The 19863-nt window shown below is 41.6% G+C and overlaps 1 protein-coding gene across 3 annotated transcripts in view; it reads right to left on the bottom strand.

The window, feature by feature from the left end:
• usp54b (ubiquitin specific peptidase 54b) overlaps window positions 1–18915 on the bottom strand; it is a 53214-nt gene extending 34299 nt beyond the window's left edge. For 2 of the 3 annotated variants that reach the window (XR_004654949.1, XM_034859405.1), the window contains exons 1-3: window positions 18756–18915; window positions 9099–9706; window positions 1028–1120 (exon numbers count right to left, since the gene is read on the bottom strand). Coding sequence is in view for 2 of the 3 variants with exons in the window: in XM_034859405.1 (XP_034715296.1) it covers window positions 1028–1120; window positions 9099–9254 (249 nt within the window). In the remaining variant the exon portion in view is untranslated. Of the gene's footprint in view, window positions 1–1027; window positions 1121–7569; window positions 7732–9098; window positions 9707–18755 lie in introns of those variants that run through there. The other variant, XM_034859406.1, reaches the window with a different exon arrangement.
• Window positions 18916–19863: the final 948 nt, after the last annotated feature.

Genomic DNA, 19863 nt, shown 5'->3' with positions numbered 1-19863 from the left:
ACACAAATCTACAAGCCAAAGACAGAAACCAAAGGAGGAAAGGAAAAGGGTAAAAGAAAAAGTAAGGACAAAACATAATTATAAATGGCCGGTTGATCAGTTAGAGATGCTACACAGGTATCATTAAACTTTATTCTTGGGCGCCTGGGTGGCTCTCCTGTTTTTCCATTTTGAATTAAAAGTATTGGTTGCAGTGGTTACATAACCCCGTGCAAGAATCTCCCCTGCTGTGTTTATTAGGAGACATTGTAGGTCTCTCCTACTACTGCTACAGAAAAGATGGAAGGAAAGATGGGAAAACGACAACATATAGCGATGTTATGTAGGTTTTTCTTGGGCTCTGTGTCATGTTACTCTAGCTGTGTCTCCCTCAGAAATGTGGTGGAGGAAATGTAGAAAGTCCCCCAAAAGAGAAACACTCAAGCTAAGTACTGGCATCTCATATACTGTAAGTACAACACTTCCGTAAAACATCAGTCCAAACCTCTGGTTTACAATTCTGACAACAATGTTTGTGTTTTAAGCGGGAGGAATAAACAGGATTTGTTTTTATTGAGAAACTGCAGTCGTGTCACACTGTGTCACTACCCGATGTGAGTTACGCATGTGTCAACTTTGCAACATATAGCCTACAAGATGCTGACAAGAGACTTATGTAATGTCAATCCAGTAAAAATGAACCTACTAAACAAGGTGTGTTCACTGCTGGCTGCAAGTTAGCATCACACACAAACAAGGCTGTCACTTAAATGGCGTTGTAAGATAACCTTGGCAATCAAACAATCACAGATAGCTAAATCGTTTTTGAAATGATTTCTATCGTCTGTTATTGTTTGTAATGAGAAAAGTTTAATATTTCATGAATTTCAAAAATTTTAGCATGACACGTTATGCCGAAAACTGTTTAAATCTGAGCATGCACAACTCACATCTGCACCTGACTCACATCGGGTAGTGACAGAGAAATGCCTAATGTTAACAGTATGACCTCCACACGCCATTAGAGGACAAAGCAGGAGTGTTTTACCTTTAAGGCGCAGAAGATGCATGAGTCCTCCATGCACTTGTGTGTGGTCAACTGTCGAAAGCTTCTGCGGAAGATGTCGAGATGCCACAGAACCTGAGAGAAAAAAATATATATTCAAACACAGAAAAAAAAGAAATAAAGCAACTGGATCAACCTATTCCTTTTAATGGGTTATACTTGTATATTTTAGTTAGAAATAGAAATAGTGTTTTGTTTTAGATCCCAATGGAACTGAGGTCTTTTTCCCTTCTATGGTTTGACTTTTCTTTGTTGTTCATTCTCTCTTCTTTTGCTCTTTGTTGTTCTTTTTCTCAGCAACAGTGAAAGTATGTAGCTTTAATGTTTTACAGAGGAAAAGGACCGTCCAGGCTCTACTGATAATAGTTAATATTTTAACCATAGACTGTATATGAATAGACAACGAGGAAGTGCCTTAAACCTGGAAAACAAAAGATTCCAGAGCGGCCTATCTGAGCTTTTATTTTCTCAAACGCAGATCAGGATACCCAGGGCTCAGTTTACACCTATCGCCATTTTTTAGCCACCGGGGGACCATAGGCAGGCTGGGGGAACGCATTTTAATGTTAAATACCTCATAAAGTGAAGTGAAATATTCATGCCATGGGACCTTTAAGTCTGCTGCAACACAGAATGATGTACATTTTTTGTCTGTTTGATTTTAAAATCAGCAATAAAGCAGGGGGTGTTTTAGGGCATGGCTATGATATGGCTGGCAGTGAAACTGTAACGTAGAGTGTAAGGGCTCCTCCCTCTTTCCTCCCTCTCGTCTAAAATTGTCACATCCACAACCAGGATGCTGGCACCCGTAACGGCAAACGCGACGACGGGTAGCAGATATCCACAAACCAATGGGTGACGTCACACATGCTCTGTCCACTCAATTTACAGTCAATGATTTTAACTGGGTTTTAAATGGTTTCTTGAAAGGTCCCGTGTTTCACTTGATACTGCTTTTTTTCTTTTTTACCATATTTTTATGGTAAACTATAGCCCAAAAGTCCCATTTACACATTTAAAAAATCTGTATCTAGATCAGCGGTTTTTAAAATGGGTACCATGGTACTGTGAGGTGTCTTAAAGACAAACAAAGGGGGCCACAAGATATTAACGAGTTAATTTCTGTCTTTTTTTTCATCAACGTTGTAATGTGTTCACAACATGAAAACAAGGCAACATTTACTTATATTAGCTACAATTCTCTATTATGTTTTGAAACAGAAATAAGCTACAATCACCTTTTCCTTTTTTTTTTTTACTGTTAAATATGCAGTATCTAAGACAGGACAGCTCATCTTTGCCGATTGCCATAGTAACCCAACATGCTTTCTGGGTGCACAGCAGTCAGGAATAGCAACTGACAGAGTAAGTGATGGAAAGACTTAAAGGAGAGATTATTTTTGGCGTGGTTTAAAAATGTTTGTGAACCACTGATCTAGATACATAACCTGGATGTCAAATGTCAGATGTTACTGACAAAATAATGGTCATGCTGTACTATGATATTTTCCGTGCAGGGGGTTGAAAGCTCAATTGGCTCAAACAAACATGCACACCATGGTTCAGGTACTGCCATGGCAACCTCCGCCACATTCATTTGTTGTCTAGAGCCTTCTTGATTGGGCTTGATTGATTTTATTTGCATGTAAGAGAAATGACACCGCAATCCTGGTGATTAGACTATATTTAACTATTATCCAATTGTTTATTCGAGTGTTAAATCTGATGCTTTGTCTAAGTTTGGGCGCTTAAATTGTAACTTACATGTGTTGGTTTTTGGGAGAAACATTTTATCTTTAAAAAATTAAGCAATATTTGTTGAAATTACATTAAATCAACAGACTTCTTGTAATGTGAGATGGTTGCAGAGAAATCAACACCCCAGTACGCAGCTCTGTGTGGCTTTCAGCCCATTCCAGCTAATTGTTTTTCCCAGCAGCTCCCACTGAGTGTGTTTCCTACTTTGTGTATTTTCAGCAACAAAAAGAGTCCGCGGACAAGAAAACGACCAGCGCAAAACAAAAGAAACGAGGAAGAACACATGAAAACCATGTCTGCAGGATTTTTCTCTCTCTCTCTTTAGTGCATAATTAGAGGAAATAGCTCTTAGTACATTCAATCAGCATGCTGAAAGATAATATTGACACAACACTGTCCCTTAGGCTTCGACTAAGCTCAGCTGCGCACACTCACTTACAGTATGCACATACAGTTGTAGCTCTACATGAACGCAAGGCACACACACACACTCGTATGTGGCTTGGTTTTGTGTGTGTGTATGTGTGTGTGCTTTAAGGAGAGTGATAGGTAGAGGAAAGAGGGGGCGGAGGATGACAGACTGCATGCTGACGTTGGTGTATGTGTTCTACGCCCCCCCCCCCCGGTTTCCCCTCCTCTCTCTGTAGTGTATTTGGTCGTGATGAATCGGCACCCTGCAAAGTACTGCAGCAGCCACAAGGAGGGCACACTCTCTCCATGCCCATCTCTCTTCATCCCTATCTATCTATCTATCTATCTATATCTCTCTGTTTCTCCCGCTCTAAACACATCCATCTCTCGCTCTTTCTCTGCTCTTCTTCCAATTGTATCATTTGTCAAACTCTCCCTCCCCTTTTGACTTCCCTTGTTTTATCTGCAGGACCATCTCAGAGAAAGGAAACTACAGTTTAACTAACCAAAAAAGTGAAGAAAACACATACATGGAATAGAAATTGACCTCATCAGCTCCTGCTTTTAGAAAGTCGTCGTGTTCCTGCTGCTCGTTGTCATTGTAAAATGAATCACAGACAATTGTAACCGATGATACTGGATGCAGAAATGCCAGTATTTGATTGGCTGTGGTGGTCTTGGAAGATAATTCAAAAAAGCAAAGTGTGAGACAAAAGAAGGAGATGTTTATTGAGATCAAACCCTATTTTTTGGAATTATCTCTTTTTAGAGTACTGATTCAGATAAGCTCGAGGGATTTACAGGAAAACAGTGCAGGCATCAAATCCAGTGCAATTTTATCTCATTGAAAACAACCTCCCTGTTCACCGTTTGCTCTTTTTACACTGTATCAGAGCTGTATTAAGTTACTGCTAAAGCACACAAGCATTCCAACTGCTTAGCATTAAAAGCGTTACACTGGCGAAATATGGGATAACTTTTATTGAGATGCAATATTATATATTAATATTACATATATATATATATATATATATATATATATATATATATATATATATATATATATATATATATATATTGTGAACAATAAATGCAAAGGGGTTGAAGCACTAACTGCAATCCGCAAATAGCTGCTCAAAACATATTTGCTGTATTATTGCACCTTTATTGCTGTTGCCTCACCAATCACTGGTGTCCAAACCAACAAGGCCCACTTTACCGTCCTTTGTTGACTTCAAACTGAATAACCACAACACCAGATCCTAGAACAGCTCTAAACTTGGAAAGTGGTTTCTAATACTACTACCATCAACACTACTGGAATGAACTGCAAAACAAACTGCAGCTGGAGACACTCGTTCCTCTGAGTCCCTTTAACGCAAAACTATTAAAACTAGCTGAACCAGCTTTTAACGTTTAACAGCAAACATGGACACAAGTGAAAAAACACTATTACACATAAGTAAAGCCATTAGTTATGACTTCCACACCCCTTATCATGTAAGTTTATTAATCTCTAATCTCTAAATGTATAGAGAAAATAATAATAAGAGATAATAATTTACAAGGACCCAACAGTTCTAGTAATTCCCCCAAAAGCAAGCAAGTAGTGCGACAGTGGCGAGGAAACGTGGTAATGAATAGAGGCAATAACAGTCACAGTAAAAGATAATGGAACAGTGACTAGAAATAGTAGTTTAAGTAATTCATGGGTACTACATGGCATTACAGGGGACAGCAGGATGTAGCAGGACCACAGCAACAGCTGCAACCATGGTTTTGGAGCCTCCCTAATCCAAGGAAACATGTTCAGATCAAATAGATAACCAATAAAAGGGTATATATCTGATTTGATAATAACTCACTCTCATAATCTACTCTACCTGCCTCACACCGCTGGTTGATTTCTGCTCTCCCCGACCTCCTCCTGCTCCTCCTGTTCCAGTCTCCTATTACCACACGAGGCAATGGCATCTCTTTTCCTGTACATTTTGTATATCATTTCATACTGCTGCCATGGCGACAATCACTCTCCTAATTTTTCTGCCCTTTTGACCTCGGTTGTCTATCTGACAGCCAATGGGATTCCCAGCAGACATTTTGACTTGTCATAGTAGCAAAAGCGCAAGTGTTCCTAATACCATTCAAGTGTGCCAGTACACCATGACAGTGTGGCAGGGACCCAGGATGAACTTTACCAGGACCCTGAAACTGAAGCTGCTAAATGGAATTCAGACCATCATTCTTTAATAATGAAATAAAAAATTAAGAACTAAATCTGGGCTTTACTTACTGTGACATGTTCGAACTGTCTTCCTCTGATCTCCAAACCGACCTTTGCGCCTGCTCCCAACATCTTCATCAACTACTGAGTAGGCTGTATAGTTATCCTGTACATTCCATTTAATCCCACCTGCTTCTTGCTAAATCCTGCGCTACTGCTAAAAATCGTTGGGAGGCTTAATCAAAGTGTAAAACAGTGCATGGTCCTTTATCCTCTAACGCAAGTGTCTTAACAGAAACCTTAAGGCAGACCAACAGCAAAAGTACCTAGAAAATGTCCATCAGGGTATTCTTTAACTGCTGTGCAAACCTGTGTTCTAGAAACTACGTTTCTATATTCCTAGTAAAATAGTTTTGCGGGGGTTAACATCATAAGTCCTGTGTGTGGTTATGTTTAGGGAACAAAAGTAATTTAAGTCAAAGGATCTTTTTCCATATTAAACCAGCTATGGTGTTTGCCGTTGTCTAAATATAATAATGAAAAAAAAAATAATGCTGTTGTTGTTACTAGCAGATATTGTGATGCAAGATGTTTTAGATGTTTAGATGTTTTAATCAAAATAAATTGTCAGAATATTTCAGTTTTAACATTTTTGTGACTTGCCAGATACATTTCCTCATTACAGTATGTTAGATTATGTTTCTTTCAAAACATATTTGCTTTTGCAAATTAGTAGTATACACATTTAATTTCTAGGGACAGAGATGCTGCAGTGAAGCCCTACAGCTAACATGCAAATAAACATGCAAAACTCAATCATTTAGAAATTATGGAAACTAGTCCTGCACTACAAATTAAAACATCACTGTTTTTTGTAAGTTGATAGTGTTAATTAGCCTTGTAGCAAATCATTTGGCAATGGCTTGAACGTTACAGATGTTTATTAATATCAGAAAGTTAGGCGATAAAATTTTAAACATAACAAACTTGGTATTTAAACATCACCAAACTGCGACCATTTCACACACACACACACACACACACACACACACACACACACACACACACACACAGCTTGATGAGTAAATGTGTTTCTGCTTCAACAAAGCCTATAACTCCTTTAGCTATTTATTTTTATATGTTTACACAGTGAAAACTTGCTGATGACTTGACTTCACCTCATTGCACCTTCCATTGCTCTCATTAAATTTTACACATTCACACAAAAAAATCACCGCTGCTGCCACCTAGCCGCTCCAATGCAGCAGCGGGGGGGTTAACTGTCTTGTCCAATGGGCCTTTAAGGGCCAAGAAGCAGCAAAGAGTAGTTAACTTAATATCAATAAGTGCTTAGAGGAGGAAACAGCAGGAGATTCATTGCCAGCATTTTTTTTTATATTTGGTTAATCCATAACTTTTTAAAGTAAAAATGAAAAAAGATATTTGATGCTACCAGCTTCTAAATCTAAGAATTTGCAGCTTTTTTGGTTTTGTATCATTTTATGTAGAATATATTTGGGTTTTGGACTTATTGAGCATCTTCAAGACATCATCTTGAGCCCTGGGAAAATGTAATGGGCTGAAAAATGTAATTTTCACTATCAGTTTGAATTCATATATATTTTAATAGACCAAAGAAACAAATTTTCAACAATAAAAACAAAACAATGAATCATTTCTAGTGGCAGCTGTAATGCCAATACAACAAATTGGTCCTAAACCTGAACTTTGACCCCTCATACGTCACTGACGTACACTCCCTTACATAAATCTATCAAGATGATATAACAAGCAGGTACACATCTATATACACACCCATAGAAATACACTGTGAAACAGCCAAAAAGCATCTCAACACTTTTTTGGGCTTTTAGCTTATCCTCACTCATCTGTGTCCAGAACATCCTCTCTCCTCTGTATGCGTACACTGTGCTGTGTGCTGTGTGTGTGTGTGTGTGTGTGTGTACATGTTTGTGTGTCCTTGAAATGGCCCAATTCTCTCCCCTCTGAAGCTGCTATACATGCTGTTGTTGAAGCATTTTCATTTCACAAATAAACCTTATGTCCTTCACTTTGTCTTGTCATCTATCTCTCTTCCTCTCACCAAAAACACTCTATTTTTTGCCCCTACCTTATCAGACTCTTTAATTCCAATCTTTCGCCTGGCAGCATCCCCCTTAGTATTCTCAGTTTTTTCATACTGTATACTCCTCATCCCTCTTTCTTCTCTTTTCCTTAAGCAACTTCTCTTCTGCGTTTATCCCTCTGCTCTCTTCAACTCTCTCTAAGCTTCTGCCCCATCACCCCCCCTCCCTCTTCAGCTTACTCCAACCTCTCTCTCTTCTTCCCTTGCTCTCTCTCTCTCTCACAAGCCAGTAGTCAAATGTGTGTGTGTGTGTGTGTGTGTGTGTGTGTGTGTGTGTGTGTGTGTGTGTGTGTGTGTGTGTGTGTGTGTGTGTGTGTGTGTGTGTGTGTGTGCACAAAAGGTAAGTGTGTGCCAGCTGGAAGTCTTGGGAGAAGGGAAAAGAGTTTTGTGTGTGTGTGTAAAGAGAGAGCAAAGCTGCAGCAGTTGCAGCGCAGTATAACCATCTCCACACACAGTCTGGACAGCCACACTGAAGCCAGACGGACAGTGGTGCCAAAACCCACCAACACACACAAACACCCATTAATATGGCCCTAATCTCATCGTGCTTAATCGTTATCAATTTACTGCAGTGTGAGGGTGGGGAGGCGGTGGGGCATGGGAACTGTGGGTGCATGAGTGTGTGTTTCAGCATTGTGCAGTTAGTGCAAATGATAAAGTATGCCTTACTGGAAAGTATGTTTTGCCAGTACTGCACGGACAAATCACAACATTCTACATTGTAAAGATAAAATTACAGTTTTTTAAATCTTTTCAGTATGCAAATGTGAAGAGTATCAGAGACACAACTTCTGTCATCAATGATATTTCAGACGAAACACTATTGCTGTCATCAGAAAGTAAAAGCACAATAATCACCGATATTGTGCATTGTTAACTGTAAAAGCCTGTACTTTTATGCAGATTTAGCATGAAAGGGTGCATTTTTTAAGTGTTAGTACAGTCTCAAATGTTATCATTGTGTTGGCTCTGTACTCCAGCACCCTGGATTTGAAATGAAACATTGATAATAAGTCTAAAATGCAGATTTTCAGCTTTACGAGATAATCAGTCAGGAATCGTGTCCCTTTTTTTTTCAACTGTCACTTTTAGGGGATAGAAAGTAATTGGAGTAAAGTAACGTTAAAGTGACATAACATAAATCAAATTAAGTCATCATATTAAATATTTCAGTGACTGATGTCTCCAACCCACAGACTTCAGCAGACACTTCTTCTTATGCTGCTCTGCAGGCCTGCACTGCTTCTTTTGGGGTGTTTTTGGTCTGAGTCACAGGAAATGTACTCAATAAACTGTCCAAAAGGATCCAAATACTGCAGTTTGGACATTTTCTATTATCAAATAAAATTGCTAACAAAACTGTTTGGGGCCTTTGGACCAGAGTGCGATAATTTTCTTTTAGGAAAATGTATTTAGTTGAGACCAGTCAAGACCACTACATGGTCCTAAAAATCTCCTTAAAAAACATTTTACTTCCCTAATACTTGTGTGTTGTGTGTGTTTATCCAACTGACCTGCAGAGCGCTGTTGAGGAAGCAGCTGTTTTGTCCCGGCTCGTTGCTCAGGCCTTTGCTCGGTGCAATAGAGGTCATGGTTCTCGGGGTCACCAGCCCCTGCACCCCGCCTACTGCTCCGCCACCCGACGCAAAGTAGTTCCTCTTCCAAGACATCACTACCTGGACGCCCCCGTTTCCACGGCGAGGCGGGTAAGGGGCGGGGCAGCAGACCAAGCGACGGCCTCTATGTCACTCCCATGAGAGAGAACGACGGAGAATGAGAGAAAAGCGGAGGAGGAAGAGAAGGAAATGGAGGGATGTAGAGGAGGGAGGCGGCTGCTGTAGATCGAGGAGATGCAATGTGTCTTGGAGGGAGATTTGGCACCCATGCAATGATCCCCCACTCCAACCGTTTCTTTACTTTAAAATCTGTCCACTTGCTGGAGCCAGCAGATGGCTTTTTTCTCCTTTTTTTAGCTCCTTGGATTTCGCAGTCTGTGTCTGAGGACTTGAGAGCGTGTCCGAAGCAAAATTTGGCAGAATGTGATGGATAAATGTTGATTGGGCAGCACTCCTGCTCACATGTGGGGACCCCTTCAATGCTTTTGTCTCCTCTTTCACTTTGCCTGTAAGAGACACAAAAACCCAAACTGTTAGTAAACCTCACGCAAGCAGCTAGCAAGAACCCACATAGATGTTAACTTCATATACTGCATAATATACTGTGTTCCATCAGTCATATAAACAGTGTTAGCAATGCAGATAAAAACTCTAAATGCCATTTGGAAGTTAGACGCCCTCTCCTGATTTGAAAATCTGACCATTGCTGATAAGCTTATTGCATCCCAATTGGTTATACATACTGACAATTATGAAGTGACTTATGTGAGCAAAAAAACATTTAAAGGCTACCCTGGTAGCGTTCAGCTATATAGTGTTAGCTAGCTAACTGTGGGGGGTACTGACCTAGCCTAGCCCAAAACTGCCATTGATTTTCAGATGTTTGGCAGACAAGTATATTGTTACTTAAACATTCCTTACATTGATTTTAAGGATTACATCAGCATTAAACCTGCATTAATCAAGCACTTGTACTTGCAATGTGGAAAAAATCAAAGATCATTACCACCCAATGCTGCAGCCAGGGACATAGTACAAAATTCTGGGCCCTGTAGAAAAGCATTCTTTATGGGCCTCTCCCCTCATCCACAGCTATTCATTTAAGCATCTTTTTGGGCCTACTCATGAGGGCCCTCACTTAGTCCTGTTTACATTCTGAGTCCAACAACCCTGGCTGCAGCTTTTCGTTGCGTTTTAGCCTTGTAGCTAGTTGTTTTGGCTTTATTGCATATTTTCTATACAGCATAGTTTCCTCATTGTCAATAAACCCACTGTACACTACATTCCCAGCACCAGCGGCAGACAGACACAGTTAGCAGCTAGCTCATGGAGGGGCTAGTTGAACATTTAGCAGCTAGAAGAACTAGATATGTTTAACAGAAGTTGGTGGGGACTAAAACACAGCTTCTGTAAAAGAAGAACAAATATCAAACTTACTTTTGTTAGTTGGACAGAAAGACACCAAAGAAATGCTTATGTTGCTCCCTGATTGATATTTAACCAGGCAACTGTTTGCTAACACATTAGCCATGACAGTTATTAAAGCTAAGGAAGTGACTGTGTTTGTTAGCTTGCTTTCATGTTCTCCTGCCCCCTAGTGGCCATAAATCGATTAATCCAAACTAATAATTTCATTGCTTTTGCACCATGAATCATGAAAATCATCACAGTGAATAGTGTAGTACTGCATCAACACAGCGACCGCTTGGAGAAATCTGTTATGTCACTTCATAATCGGTACTTAGGGACATTATCTGGAGCTTACTGGTTCAAGCATCACTATGTACAGCTTCCAAATGTGTGTGTTTGTCACCCTATAGTAATTGTGTGTTGGTGTGTGTACATGAAGTCGCATAACACCACAGGGCAGTAGCTAACAGATCCGCAGTGCCCCTCTCCACCGTCCCTCGCTGCCTCCCTCCCTTCTTCTCTTCCCCTATAGCTTTCCCACTTTTGGCAAAGCTCCCTCGCCTGGATGCCGGGATGCGTTGCCACCCCAGCATCCCCTTGGCTAAAGGCCAGAGTACGAAGGGATGTTGCGGCGAGCAAGCAAGCAGCGTGAGCTGTCGCTCTGGCGACGGCCACATGGGATTGGGGTGGCGAGGTGGGGCAATGAGGGGGTGGGATGGAGGTCCGGGCGATGTCGTGACAAGGATGGCAAGAGAAATGCTTTAGAGCAAATATAGAAAGAAAAAGTATGCAACTTTGCAATGTCAGTTTATCTACTAGTCACACAGTCCTACAACATACTGACAATTTCCCACACTTTTCTATCTATCTATCTACATGAAAAACAGAAATTCACATTCAATACATTCATCCATAAACTAACAAATCCAAATTTCCATATTTTAACAAGAGATTTGATTTATAAAGAGAATTGGCTGTTTGCCATTTTTCCTGTACAGCACAGTATCCTGAGCTTCTGTCTCAGCATAGAGAGAGAGAGTGTGAGTGTGTGTGTGTGTGTGTGTGTGTGTGTGTGTGTGTGTGTGTGTGTGTGTGTGTGTGTGTGTGTGTGTGTGTGTGTGTGTGTGTGTGTGTGCGTGTGCGTGTACCACTGTGCCTGTGTTGAGTGTGTGATCACACATCCTCTCTCTGACTGCACCCAACAGCAACACACAACCGCGATAGCTCTGGCAAAACCTCACACAACCGCTGTTTATGTGGCTTATGTGTGTGTGTGTGTGTGTGTGTGTCCACATCTTCGGCTAGTTACCATGGAAATAGGCCAAGCAGCAGGCACGCGGGGGAAAAGCCGAACCATGTGATTTAGCTGAAAAAACACTGTGCTGCATTGGTTGAGAAAGCACACACAAATGGACTCACAAACACCCAGACAAACACACATTGAGACACACCGGGTTGGCAAGTGATGATGATGTGTATTGATGGTAGAGAGTTCCTGGAAGCCAGAGTGAGTCAAGGCACAAGTCAATCAAACTCTCTGACCCTGTTCTGGCATAAGGAAACCAGGACCCGTGGTCGCAGCCCAAACAGCGACCAAACATAAAAGACATTTTCCACATGAGATGTTAAGATCAAGACCCCCATCGAGACACAGCATGTGTGTGTGTTGTCTGTGAGGCCTTAGTCTCGCATTGCCAGACCCTGATCCAAAGTGAGCTGAAGGAGAGTCTAGCTACTCCACATAGCATTCGGGGATGGGAGGAATATGTGCTCTGGTTTATTTGCTTTTTTTTTAACACCAATCAGAATCGTCATGGGCGGCGCTAAACTCTGCACAGATCCGCTGCAAAATAGTTGTGCAAGAGAAAACTCAGATTGGACAGATAGTCCAACTAGCTCTCTCAATTTACCCTGCAGAGATCTGCAGAGATCTGAGGAGCACTCAAACATGGACCTCATAAATCAACCAAATTTAAAATTCCAACACAAAGAAAGCAGAAGGAAAAGGAAAATACATGCATGCAGCGGAATTTCATTCACCCGAGCAATCCCGGAAGTGGAACGCGAAGGATATAGACTAGTGAGGCCTTATCTTCTACCTTATAGAGACCTGTTTAGTTTTAACCATGGGAAAACTGCCACAAAATGAGGTCCCGACTTCTTCAATGGTCAGGTGTTGAATTATTGGTTTTGGTGTTTTGGTTTTTTTTTGTTGATAATTTGTTGACAATAAGAAAAATGTTTGTTACTACCAAACTTATGCTTTAACAGTTTTACAACTGCAAAATGTTAAAATGTAAAAACATTAATGTAACATAACATACATTCTTTCTTTTGTGGTCACTCAGATTGCTTTGTTTGCAATAAGTGTGATAGTGCTTCAACAAATCACAGGAACACGCACTGATTGTATACTGTATGTGATGTGGTGGAAAGTATTTGACTCATCAAGTTAATGAGCCGGAGTTAGGTATGAGGTAGGTTTTAATGTTAGGTAAGACTTCAAATGGACGTTAAAATGGTCTTTTTTCCTTTTGTATCTAAAAAGATGTGTGTGTCAGTGTGACAGCAGATGATTACTTGTGGATCGATAAGAGCCAGCGAGGGCACAGCAGGGAGACAGGCAGCTGTTTTCAAGGTTCTGCTTTACTGTCACCACTGCTGTTACAACTGCTCCAACCTGGTGATGTTCATTTTACTTGATGCCTTCCTTTTATATCTGCCTAACTTCCTCAGACTTTCCACCCTGTCCCTTTCAGGCCTCACTTTTTCACTCTCAAACCCACTGCTTTCCTCTTCACGTCTGTCTTCTCCATTCTGTCACTTTTTCCCACTGAGCTCATCAAGAGACATGCAGAACTTCAGAAGCTTGCAGGACAGAATTTGGAGGATGGCTCGACGCCTGTTTGATTCCCGGTGCACGCTGTGACGCTTCCTCTCTGATCCACATCTGTGTGATGAATGTAAACATTCTGAGAGAGAAATCGAGAAATCAAGAGATAGTGGCACATGACACGCCGATCAAGCTGTATTCCCATTGTTCCCTCCATCACTTCCTTTTCCTGTTGTTTTCTCTCTGTTTTTGGTGATACATTCTTAGGTAAATTTAAGGGCATTTTATTTCTCCTGGTTCACTTTGGTCTGTATTAAAACAGCTATCGTAGGTTTCCAACCAAGAATGCAAAGTGTAATGTATCATATTGGAAAAGCTGAATGGAAGATGAAGGTTTCCAAGTATCTACTAGGATTGTTTACCCACTCATACTAATATTTATCAAGAATAAAAATGACTCCACAAGTCAGTATGAGAATATTGGGGTACCAACATCCGTGGGTCCCAACCTGTTGGCTTGTGAACCTTAGTCTTATTCCCCCTCTGTCTCCCCTTTCTCACATAGCTGTCCTGTCCATTAAAATGTGGAAAAGCCCAATGAAAAATCTTTGAAAAGCAAAAAGGAAAAAAAAAGCATAGCTTAGAAGAAAAGAAAAAATTGTGAAGCAGAAACACTTGCAGGTCCTTGGAGCTCCCGAGCCACAAAGTTGGGAACCACTTGTTAAAACGAATATACAGACACAAAGTAAGTGGACACCAGGCCAGTTAACCCAGTATATATTCGGTAACTTCTTATTCCAAAACAATAGTCGTTATAATGCTGCTATCACATCCACTGTTCTGGTGTCAGCCTTTCCAGTTTTTGGAACCTCCCTGCAGGGAAACAGTCATAAGAGCATTGGATAAGTCTGGCACTGGTGTTGGGCCGTTTCAGTTCATCCCAAAGGTTTTGGACGGAATCTAGGTCAGGACTCTGTGCAGGCCAGTCAATTTCTTCCAAACCGAATTGGGAAAACCATGTCTTCATGGGCCTGACTTTGTGCATAAGGGACAGAAGGGTCTTCTGGAACTGTCAATAGCTTAACATACCTTTACATTTCTGCAAGTAGCTAACACTCAGTAGCTGAGGCGCTTTAATCGTAACACACGATCTTCCTCAGCCGATGGTGGTTGTCATGGAATTGTAGATGTTGAAATCAAAAACCTCCAGTAAGACATTGAAACTAAAGGGCAAACCATGAAAACCAGCCTTAGAATAAATTTACAGAAAAGTAAAGTCTTTCTGTTTCAGGAACTGCAGGTTTGGACCCAAATGCAGAAAAATAGACGAGGAAGTAGCAGGGAGAGTTCCAACGATTTAATGATGAAGATAACCTTCCGGTCCAAATAAAGAAGGCATGAAATCCAAAAAACAAGGAACAACAGGATCACTTGGAAAGTGAATACTAGAAACAGGCATAACTTCTAAATACAAGATACAATGACACAAGGCAACGAGGGTTGTAACGTGACACAGGTAACATGAGGGCTGATAAACACATCACGCGAAACACCTCACGGCGGGGCAGACAATCTCAAAGGCGGGAAGGCACGCAAGGCAGGAAGTCAAACAAGACATGACAAAACAGGAAACAGGAAAATCATGACAGTGTCCATACACTTTTGTCCAACATCTAAAGTACAACCTCCCGGAAAGGTCCCGTAATTCTTTGTATTACTCTACAGTACGTCCAAAGTGATGTACAGTAATGCAAAGATGCATTCCCTTATGCTGAGGCGAAAACATTTTCGAAATTCAAAAACAAACTCAGAGTTGAATGGAAATAAATTGCTGTTAATGACACTTTTTATAAAAATGGGAATTTACTGCCACTCTCTCTCTCTCTCTCTCTTTCTCTCTCTCTCTCTCTCTCTCTCTCTCTCTCTCTCTCCCTCTGTGCTGTGGGTTAGTGGGGCTTGGTGACAGTGACACCGGTGTCATGCAGACTGAACAAAGAGCTGATATGTCCCTGAAGACAATAGCCTGTCTCTCACACTGTCTCCCTCCCACTCCAGCAAATATAAAAGGCGAGAAGCATATTTGTATAGATCCCTTTAAAACAGAGCGGTCTTGATCTTTTCTTTTTCTTTGTCTCTTTCCTTCTCCTTTGGCTGCACTTTCCTCTTTCCTCTCATTCACTTTATTTCCTGTCTCGCACTTTCTTCCATTGATCTCTGTTTTCCATTTTCATTCACTCCCCTTCATCCCCCATTCTTCTCTGCCCCCTTTCCGTTTCCCAAAAACTTTACATGCATGTGCACACACACACACACACACACACAAACACACACACACACACACACTTCCCTGTAATTGGGTTATGTGGAACTTCAAATAGCCTTAGTTGACAATAGGGAGTGCCCAGAGTTCATCCTCCCCTCTGTGTCCCCTTTCTCCTCTTCCTCGCTTCCCATCTAAAGAGAAGTTATCCATATGTGCGTCTTTCAAGCGTATGAACACACAGTGGGCACATGTGCTGCTGCATGCGTGAGCAAATTAGCAAGACTGAGATCCTCTTTTTTGTACGCTTCAAGGTCATTTACTCGCTAAGACTCTGTGACATTAAAGTAAAGGTATGCATGTGAAAACACACATTTATTTATTATTACACCCAATCCTATTAGTAGAAAATATGAAGAGGGGTGAACATTTCCTTAATATTTAGACTATTACATAACCATCCTTATTTATGAGGAATCATGTGTTTTTTTTACAATTTAAGGAAGAGAGAAAGAAAAAATTAAGTAAAGGAAATCAAAGAAAAGCAAAGGGGATGAAAAGGAAGAAAGATAACAAGAGGAAATGAAAAGAAATGGATAAATGAAAGGAGAGCAAATAAAAATGAAAAGGAGAAGGGAGAAACAAAAAGTACGAGAGGAAAAAACAAGAAAAGACAACAATAAGGGAGTTTTAAAGGGGAATGAGTAAAGAAAAAAGGAGACAAGAACAGATAATGGGTGGGTGGGAAGGAGAGAAGAGGAATAAGTGGGACATTAGTTAAATAACCAACCACATGCCAAAGGGGACCGGCTACAGGGGAAAAGAGAGAAAGAGCTCTCCTGTGGATGGTAAAGGTCAAGGACAACATATAAGCATGTGTTTCTTTTCTTCTTCTCCTCCTCCTCCTCCTCCTCCTCCATAACCTAATCTGCTCTTCCTTTTACCTGAACCCTTGTATAATCCCATACATGTCGACCCAACCCTGAGCAGCACTCAGCACTTTACACTGAAATGTCTGCAATAATGAATTCTTTGGGAAACCGAGACAGGAGCTGGGATCATTCACACACGTCTAGAAAGAAACACTCAGAGGACTTAAACCAATTAAGTGAATTAAATAGACATGTTATAAGATTAAATTGATTCACCACATGATAGCAGGGGCATGCAATAACTCAATGAGTCCTTGAGATTGATTGTCTGTCAACGACAGACTAATTTCCTCAGACAAGCAAAATGTGTATTTGTCAACAAATAACTAATAAATATAGTCTTTATTTACCTAACAAACAGCCTGTTAATAGATCCAAAAGCCAAATCTTCAGATCTTCATTCTTTGCTCTGTGGGTGTTCTTGCCAAGTTTCCAGTTGCCCAATTGTCAACATACAACATCACATGTGACTGGTTTGAGTATTTAAATGTTGGTGGAAAAACACCACCCCCGATATTTTGTGCAGCCTACTACTATGAGCCACTACTCATACAGTATAAAAAAACAATATAAGGACATGTTGTATTAAATAAAGTACTAATATTGGCATTGAGCTGATGTTTCTAAGCTAAAACAGGGTCAGTGGGTTTTGCACATTTGCAGGCAGCAGATAACAAACACAATATTATGGAAACTATTTACAGACAACTAAAAAGTACACAAAGCAAAACTTCACTGCCTTCCACAGTGTTTCATCTCCAAAAACTGAAATTGATGATAAGTCCAACTTAAATGTCAAGGCGGCATTTCAGCTCAGTTTGATGGTTGAAGGTGTGCTTCTGAAGCTGTGTGTGTGTGTGTGTGTGTGTGTGTGTGTTTGTGTGCATTTGTGTGTCTGTGTGTGTGTGTGTGTGTTTGTGTGCGTGTGTGTGTGTGTGTGTGGTGTGTGTGTGTGTGTGTGCGTTTGTGCGTGCGTGTGTGTGTATGTGTGTGTGTGTGTGTGTGTGTGTGTGTGTGTGTGTGTGTGTGTGTGTTTTGTATTGCTTATGTTGTGGGGACATTTAAACCTGTTCAACCAGCAACATTTATCTCCCATGAGGATAGAACATGCTAGTCTCTGCAAGATGAAGCATTCACTTAAGACTGGAGTAGGCTACTATTAGGGTCGGCGTTGGGCATGTATAGTGTAAGGTTTAGAATTTACTGGAAGTCAATGTAATGTCCTCAGAAGTAGCCAAAACAAAAGTATCACATAGTTGTTCCTGCTTATTGATGGGGGGGAACCAGTAGCCCACCCTCATTCCCCTTTTATTTCGTAAGAATGTGCGTGTGTGAGTGAGCGTGAGGCAGGCAGCACAGGGCTGTGTCACCAACGCTAATGTGACGGCACCAGGCTGGCGGTGATGGCCAAAGTCATCAATCACGTGGATCGAAACCGCTACGTTAAATCAATAGCGGCCCCAGGGAGCGACGACAGCGGAGCGTGAATTCGCCGCGGTAAAAGGCTGCGGTCTCTCGGCCATCCATCAACAAGTCCACACAGTGGCGGCCTTAAGCCCACCGAACACCCCGCGACACCAAAACATGTACAGGACATGAGCCGCGCGCACAGAAGTGGTAGCTTATGTATTGTACCTGAGTGGCAACAACACCTGTAACTGAGTAAAAACGAGCCGGGACTGTGATGACAGCGGGATGAACTTGAGGGGAAGGGATGCTCTTGTCCGTTTTAGCGGCAACCAGTGTACACGAGGTTGAGTTGCTGCGTATAGGGGAATTACCGACCCAAGACCATCTCAAATAATAGGCTACAACTGACAAGGTAGTGAGCAACAGAGGGGAAGGGGGGGCAACCTGCACGAGGAAACAACGCTGCTTGTGGTGCTGATGAGAGTAGGCCTAATGATGATGATGGAGAAGATGACAGCTATCCTCTGAGACTGGCACGAGAACACATCTGTTGAAGATCACATCTGGCTGACACGCTGACTCCCCCATACCCCCCTAACCACACACACCTACTGATGGAGTATGCGGTCCGGCCACATGCGCGTCCCCCCCCCAGCCGCAAGCAGCGAAGGAGCCAATGCAGTGCGTAGTGTGCAGGGTATTTTACTCACCCCGGGTGCTGTCGCCAGCTGTCTCCGTCCGCTCGCGTGTCCTACCGTGTGATTTAACGGGAGAGAGGGCGAGCCGTGGGCGCAATCAGCCCCCACCAGCGCCATCCAGCGCTGCGGTCGCTCTCGCGATACCATGCCATATGCCAGCTCTCCTCCTGATTGTGTGTGACGTAGCGGTTTTATCTGGCAGTATGCTCAGCCCGATGCCGCCGTCTTCTGGGCACGAGACGAAAAGAATACGAGGATGATGTCATCCCGTAGCTGACTGTGTGGTCTACCTGTTTGAGGACGCACGTTCATTCTTTTTGTCTCTTGTGTGCAGGAAATCTGTTTAATTCCTATCACTGAGACCCGCCATAACAGTCAAAAAAGAAAACACATTGCTATTCAGAGAGCAGGTGAGAGGTCATGGAGACTGAAGGAAACACTAGAGAGCTGACTCATTAGGTGTCATGGAATGAGAGGGAGTAAGCAGGTGGGCGGTTAAAGCAGCATTTATCAACAGAAGGCAGATTCAATTTAATCTCGTTTCTGCCTGTTTCTGTCCGGGTGTGTGTGGTTTTTTTCTCTGCAACGAGATAATAAACATGTATATAGTCTCTAACCAGTTCGACTGATTGAAGTGGACAATTTTTCCCATGCAGGAGTGTTTGATTTTAACTTCAGGAGTAGTCAGGTGGCCTCTGTTTGGGGACTTTTAACAGGACATTCTTTAGCAATTCAAAACTACAGAAAAGTAACATCAGCATTTAGAGACATAGTGAAACATTTTTTTTCGCAAATACCCTTGTTCGCTCTGTTGCCTGGAGCTAGATGAAAAGATTGATATCACTTTCACGAGTGCTGTCAATCATCTCATCTAGCTCTCAGCAAGAAAGCCCATAAGCGTATTTCCAAAAAATATCAAATCATTTCCTTCAAGTGAGATAACTTGTGTGCACACAAAAAGACAGTTTTCAGTCAGTTATCACTTTTCTAATTATGCTTTTTTTTATTTTACTTTTATTGTATGGACAGAGTGGTCAGTGGGACAAATGAAATGCAATAATGGGCCTTACTGAAATTGCACCAGAAATGTTTCATGTATGCATCTTAAGCCGCTCAACCA

This window comes from Etheostoma cragini, chromosome 21 (genome assembly GCF_013103735.1).
Source record: "Etheostoma cragini isolate CJK2018 chromosome 21, CSU_Ecrag_1.0, whole genome shotgun sequence".
Classification (NCBI taxonomy): Eukaryota; Metazoa; Chordata; class Actinopteri; order Perciformes; family Percidae; genus Etheostoma; species Etheostoma cragini.
The sequence above is the reverse complement of the archived record's forward strand: the minus strand, read 5'-3'. Positions and strand labels throughout refer to the sequence as shown.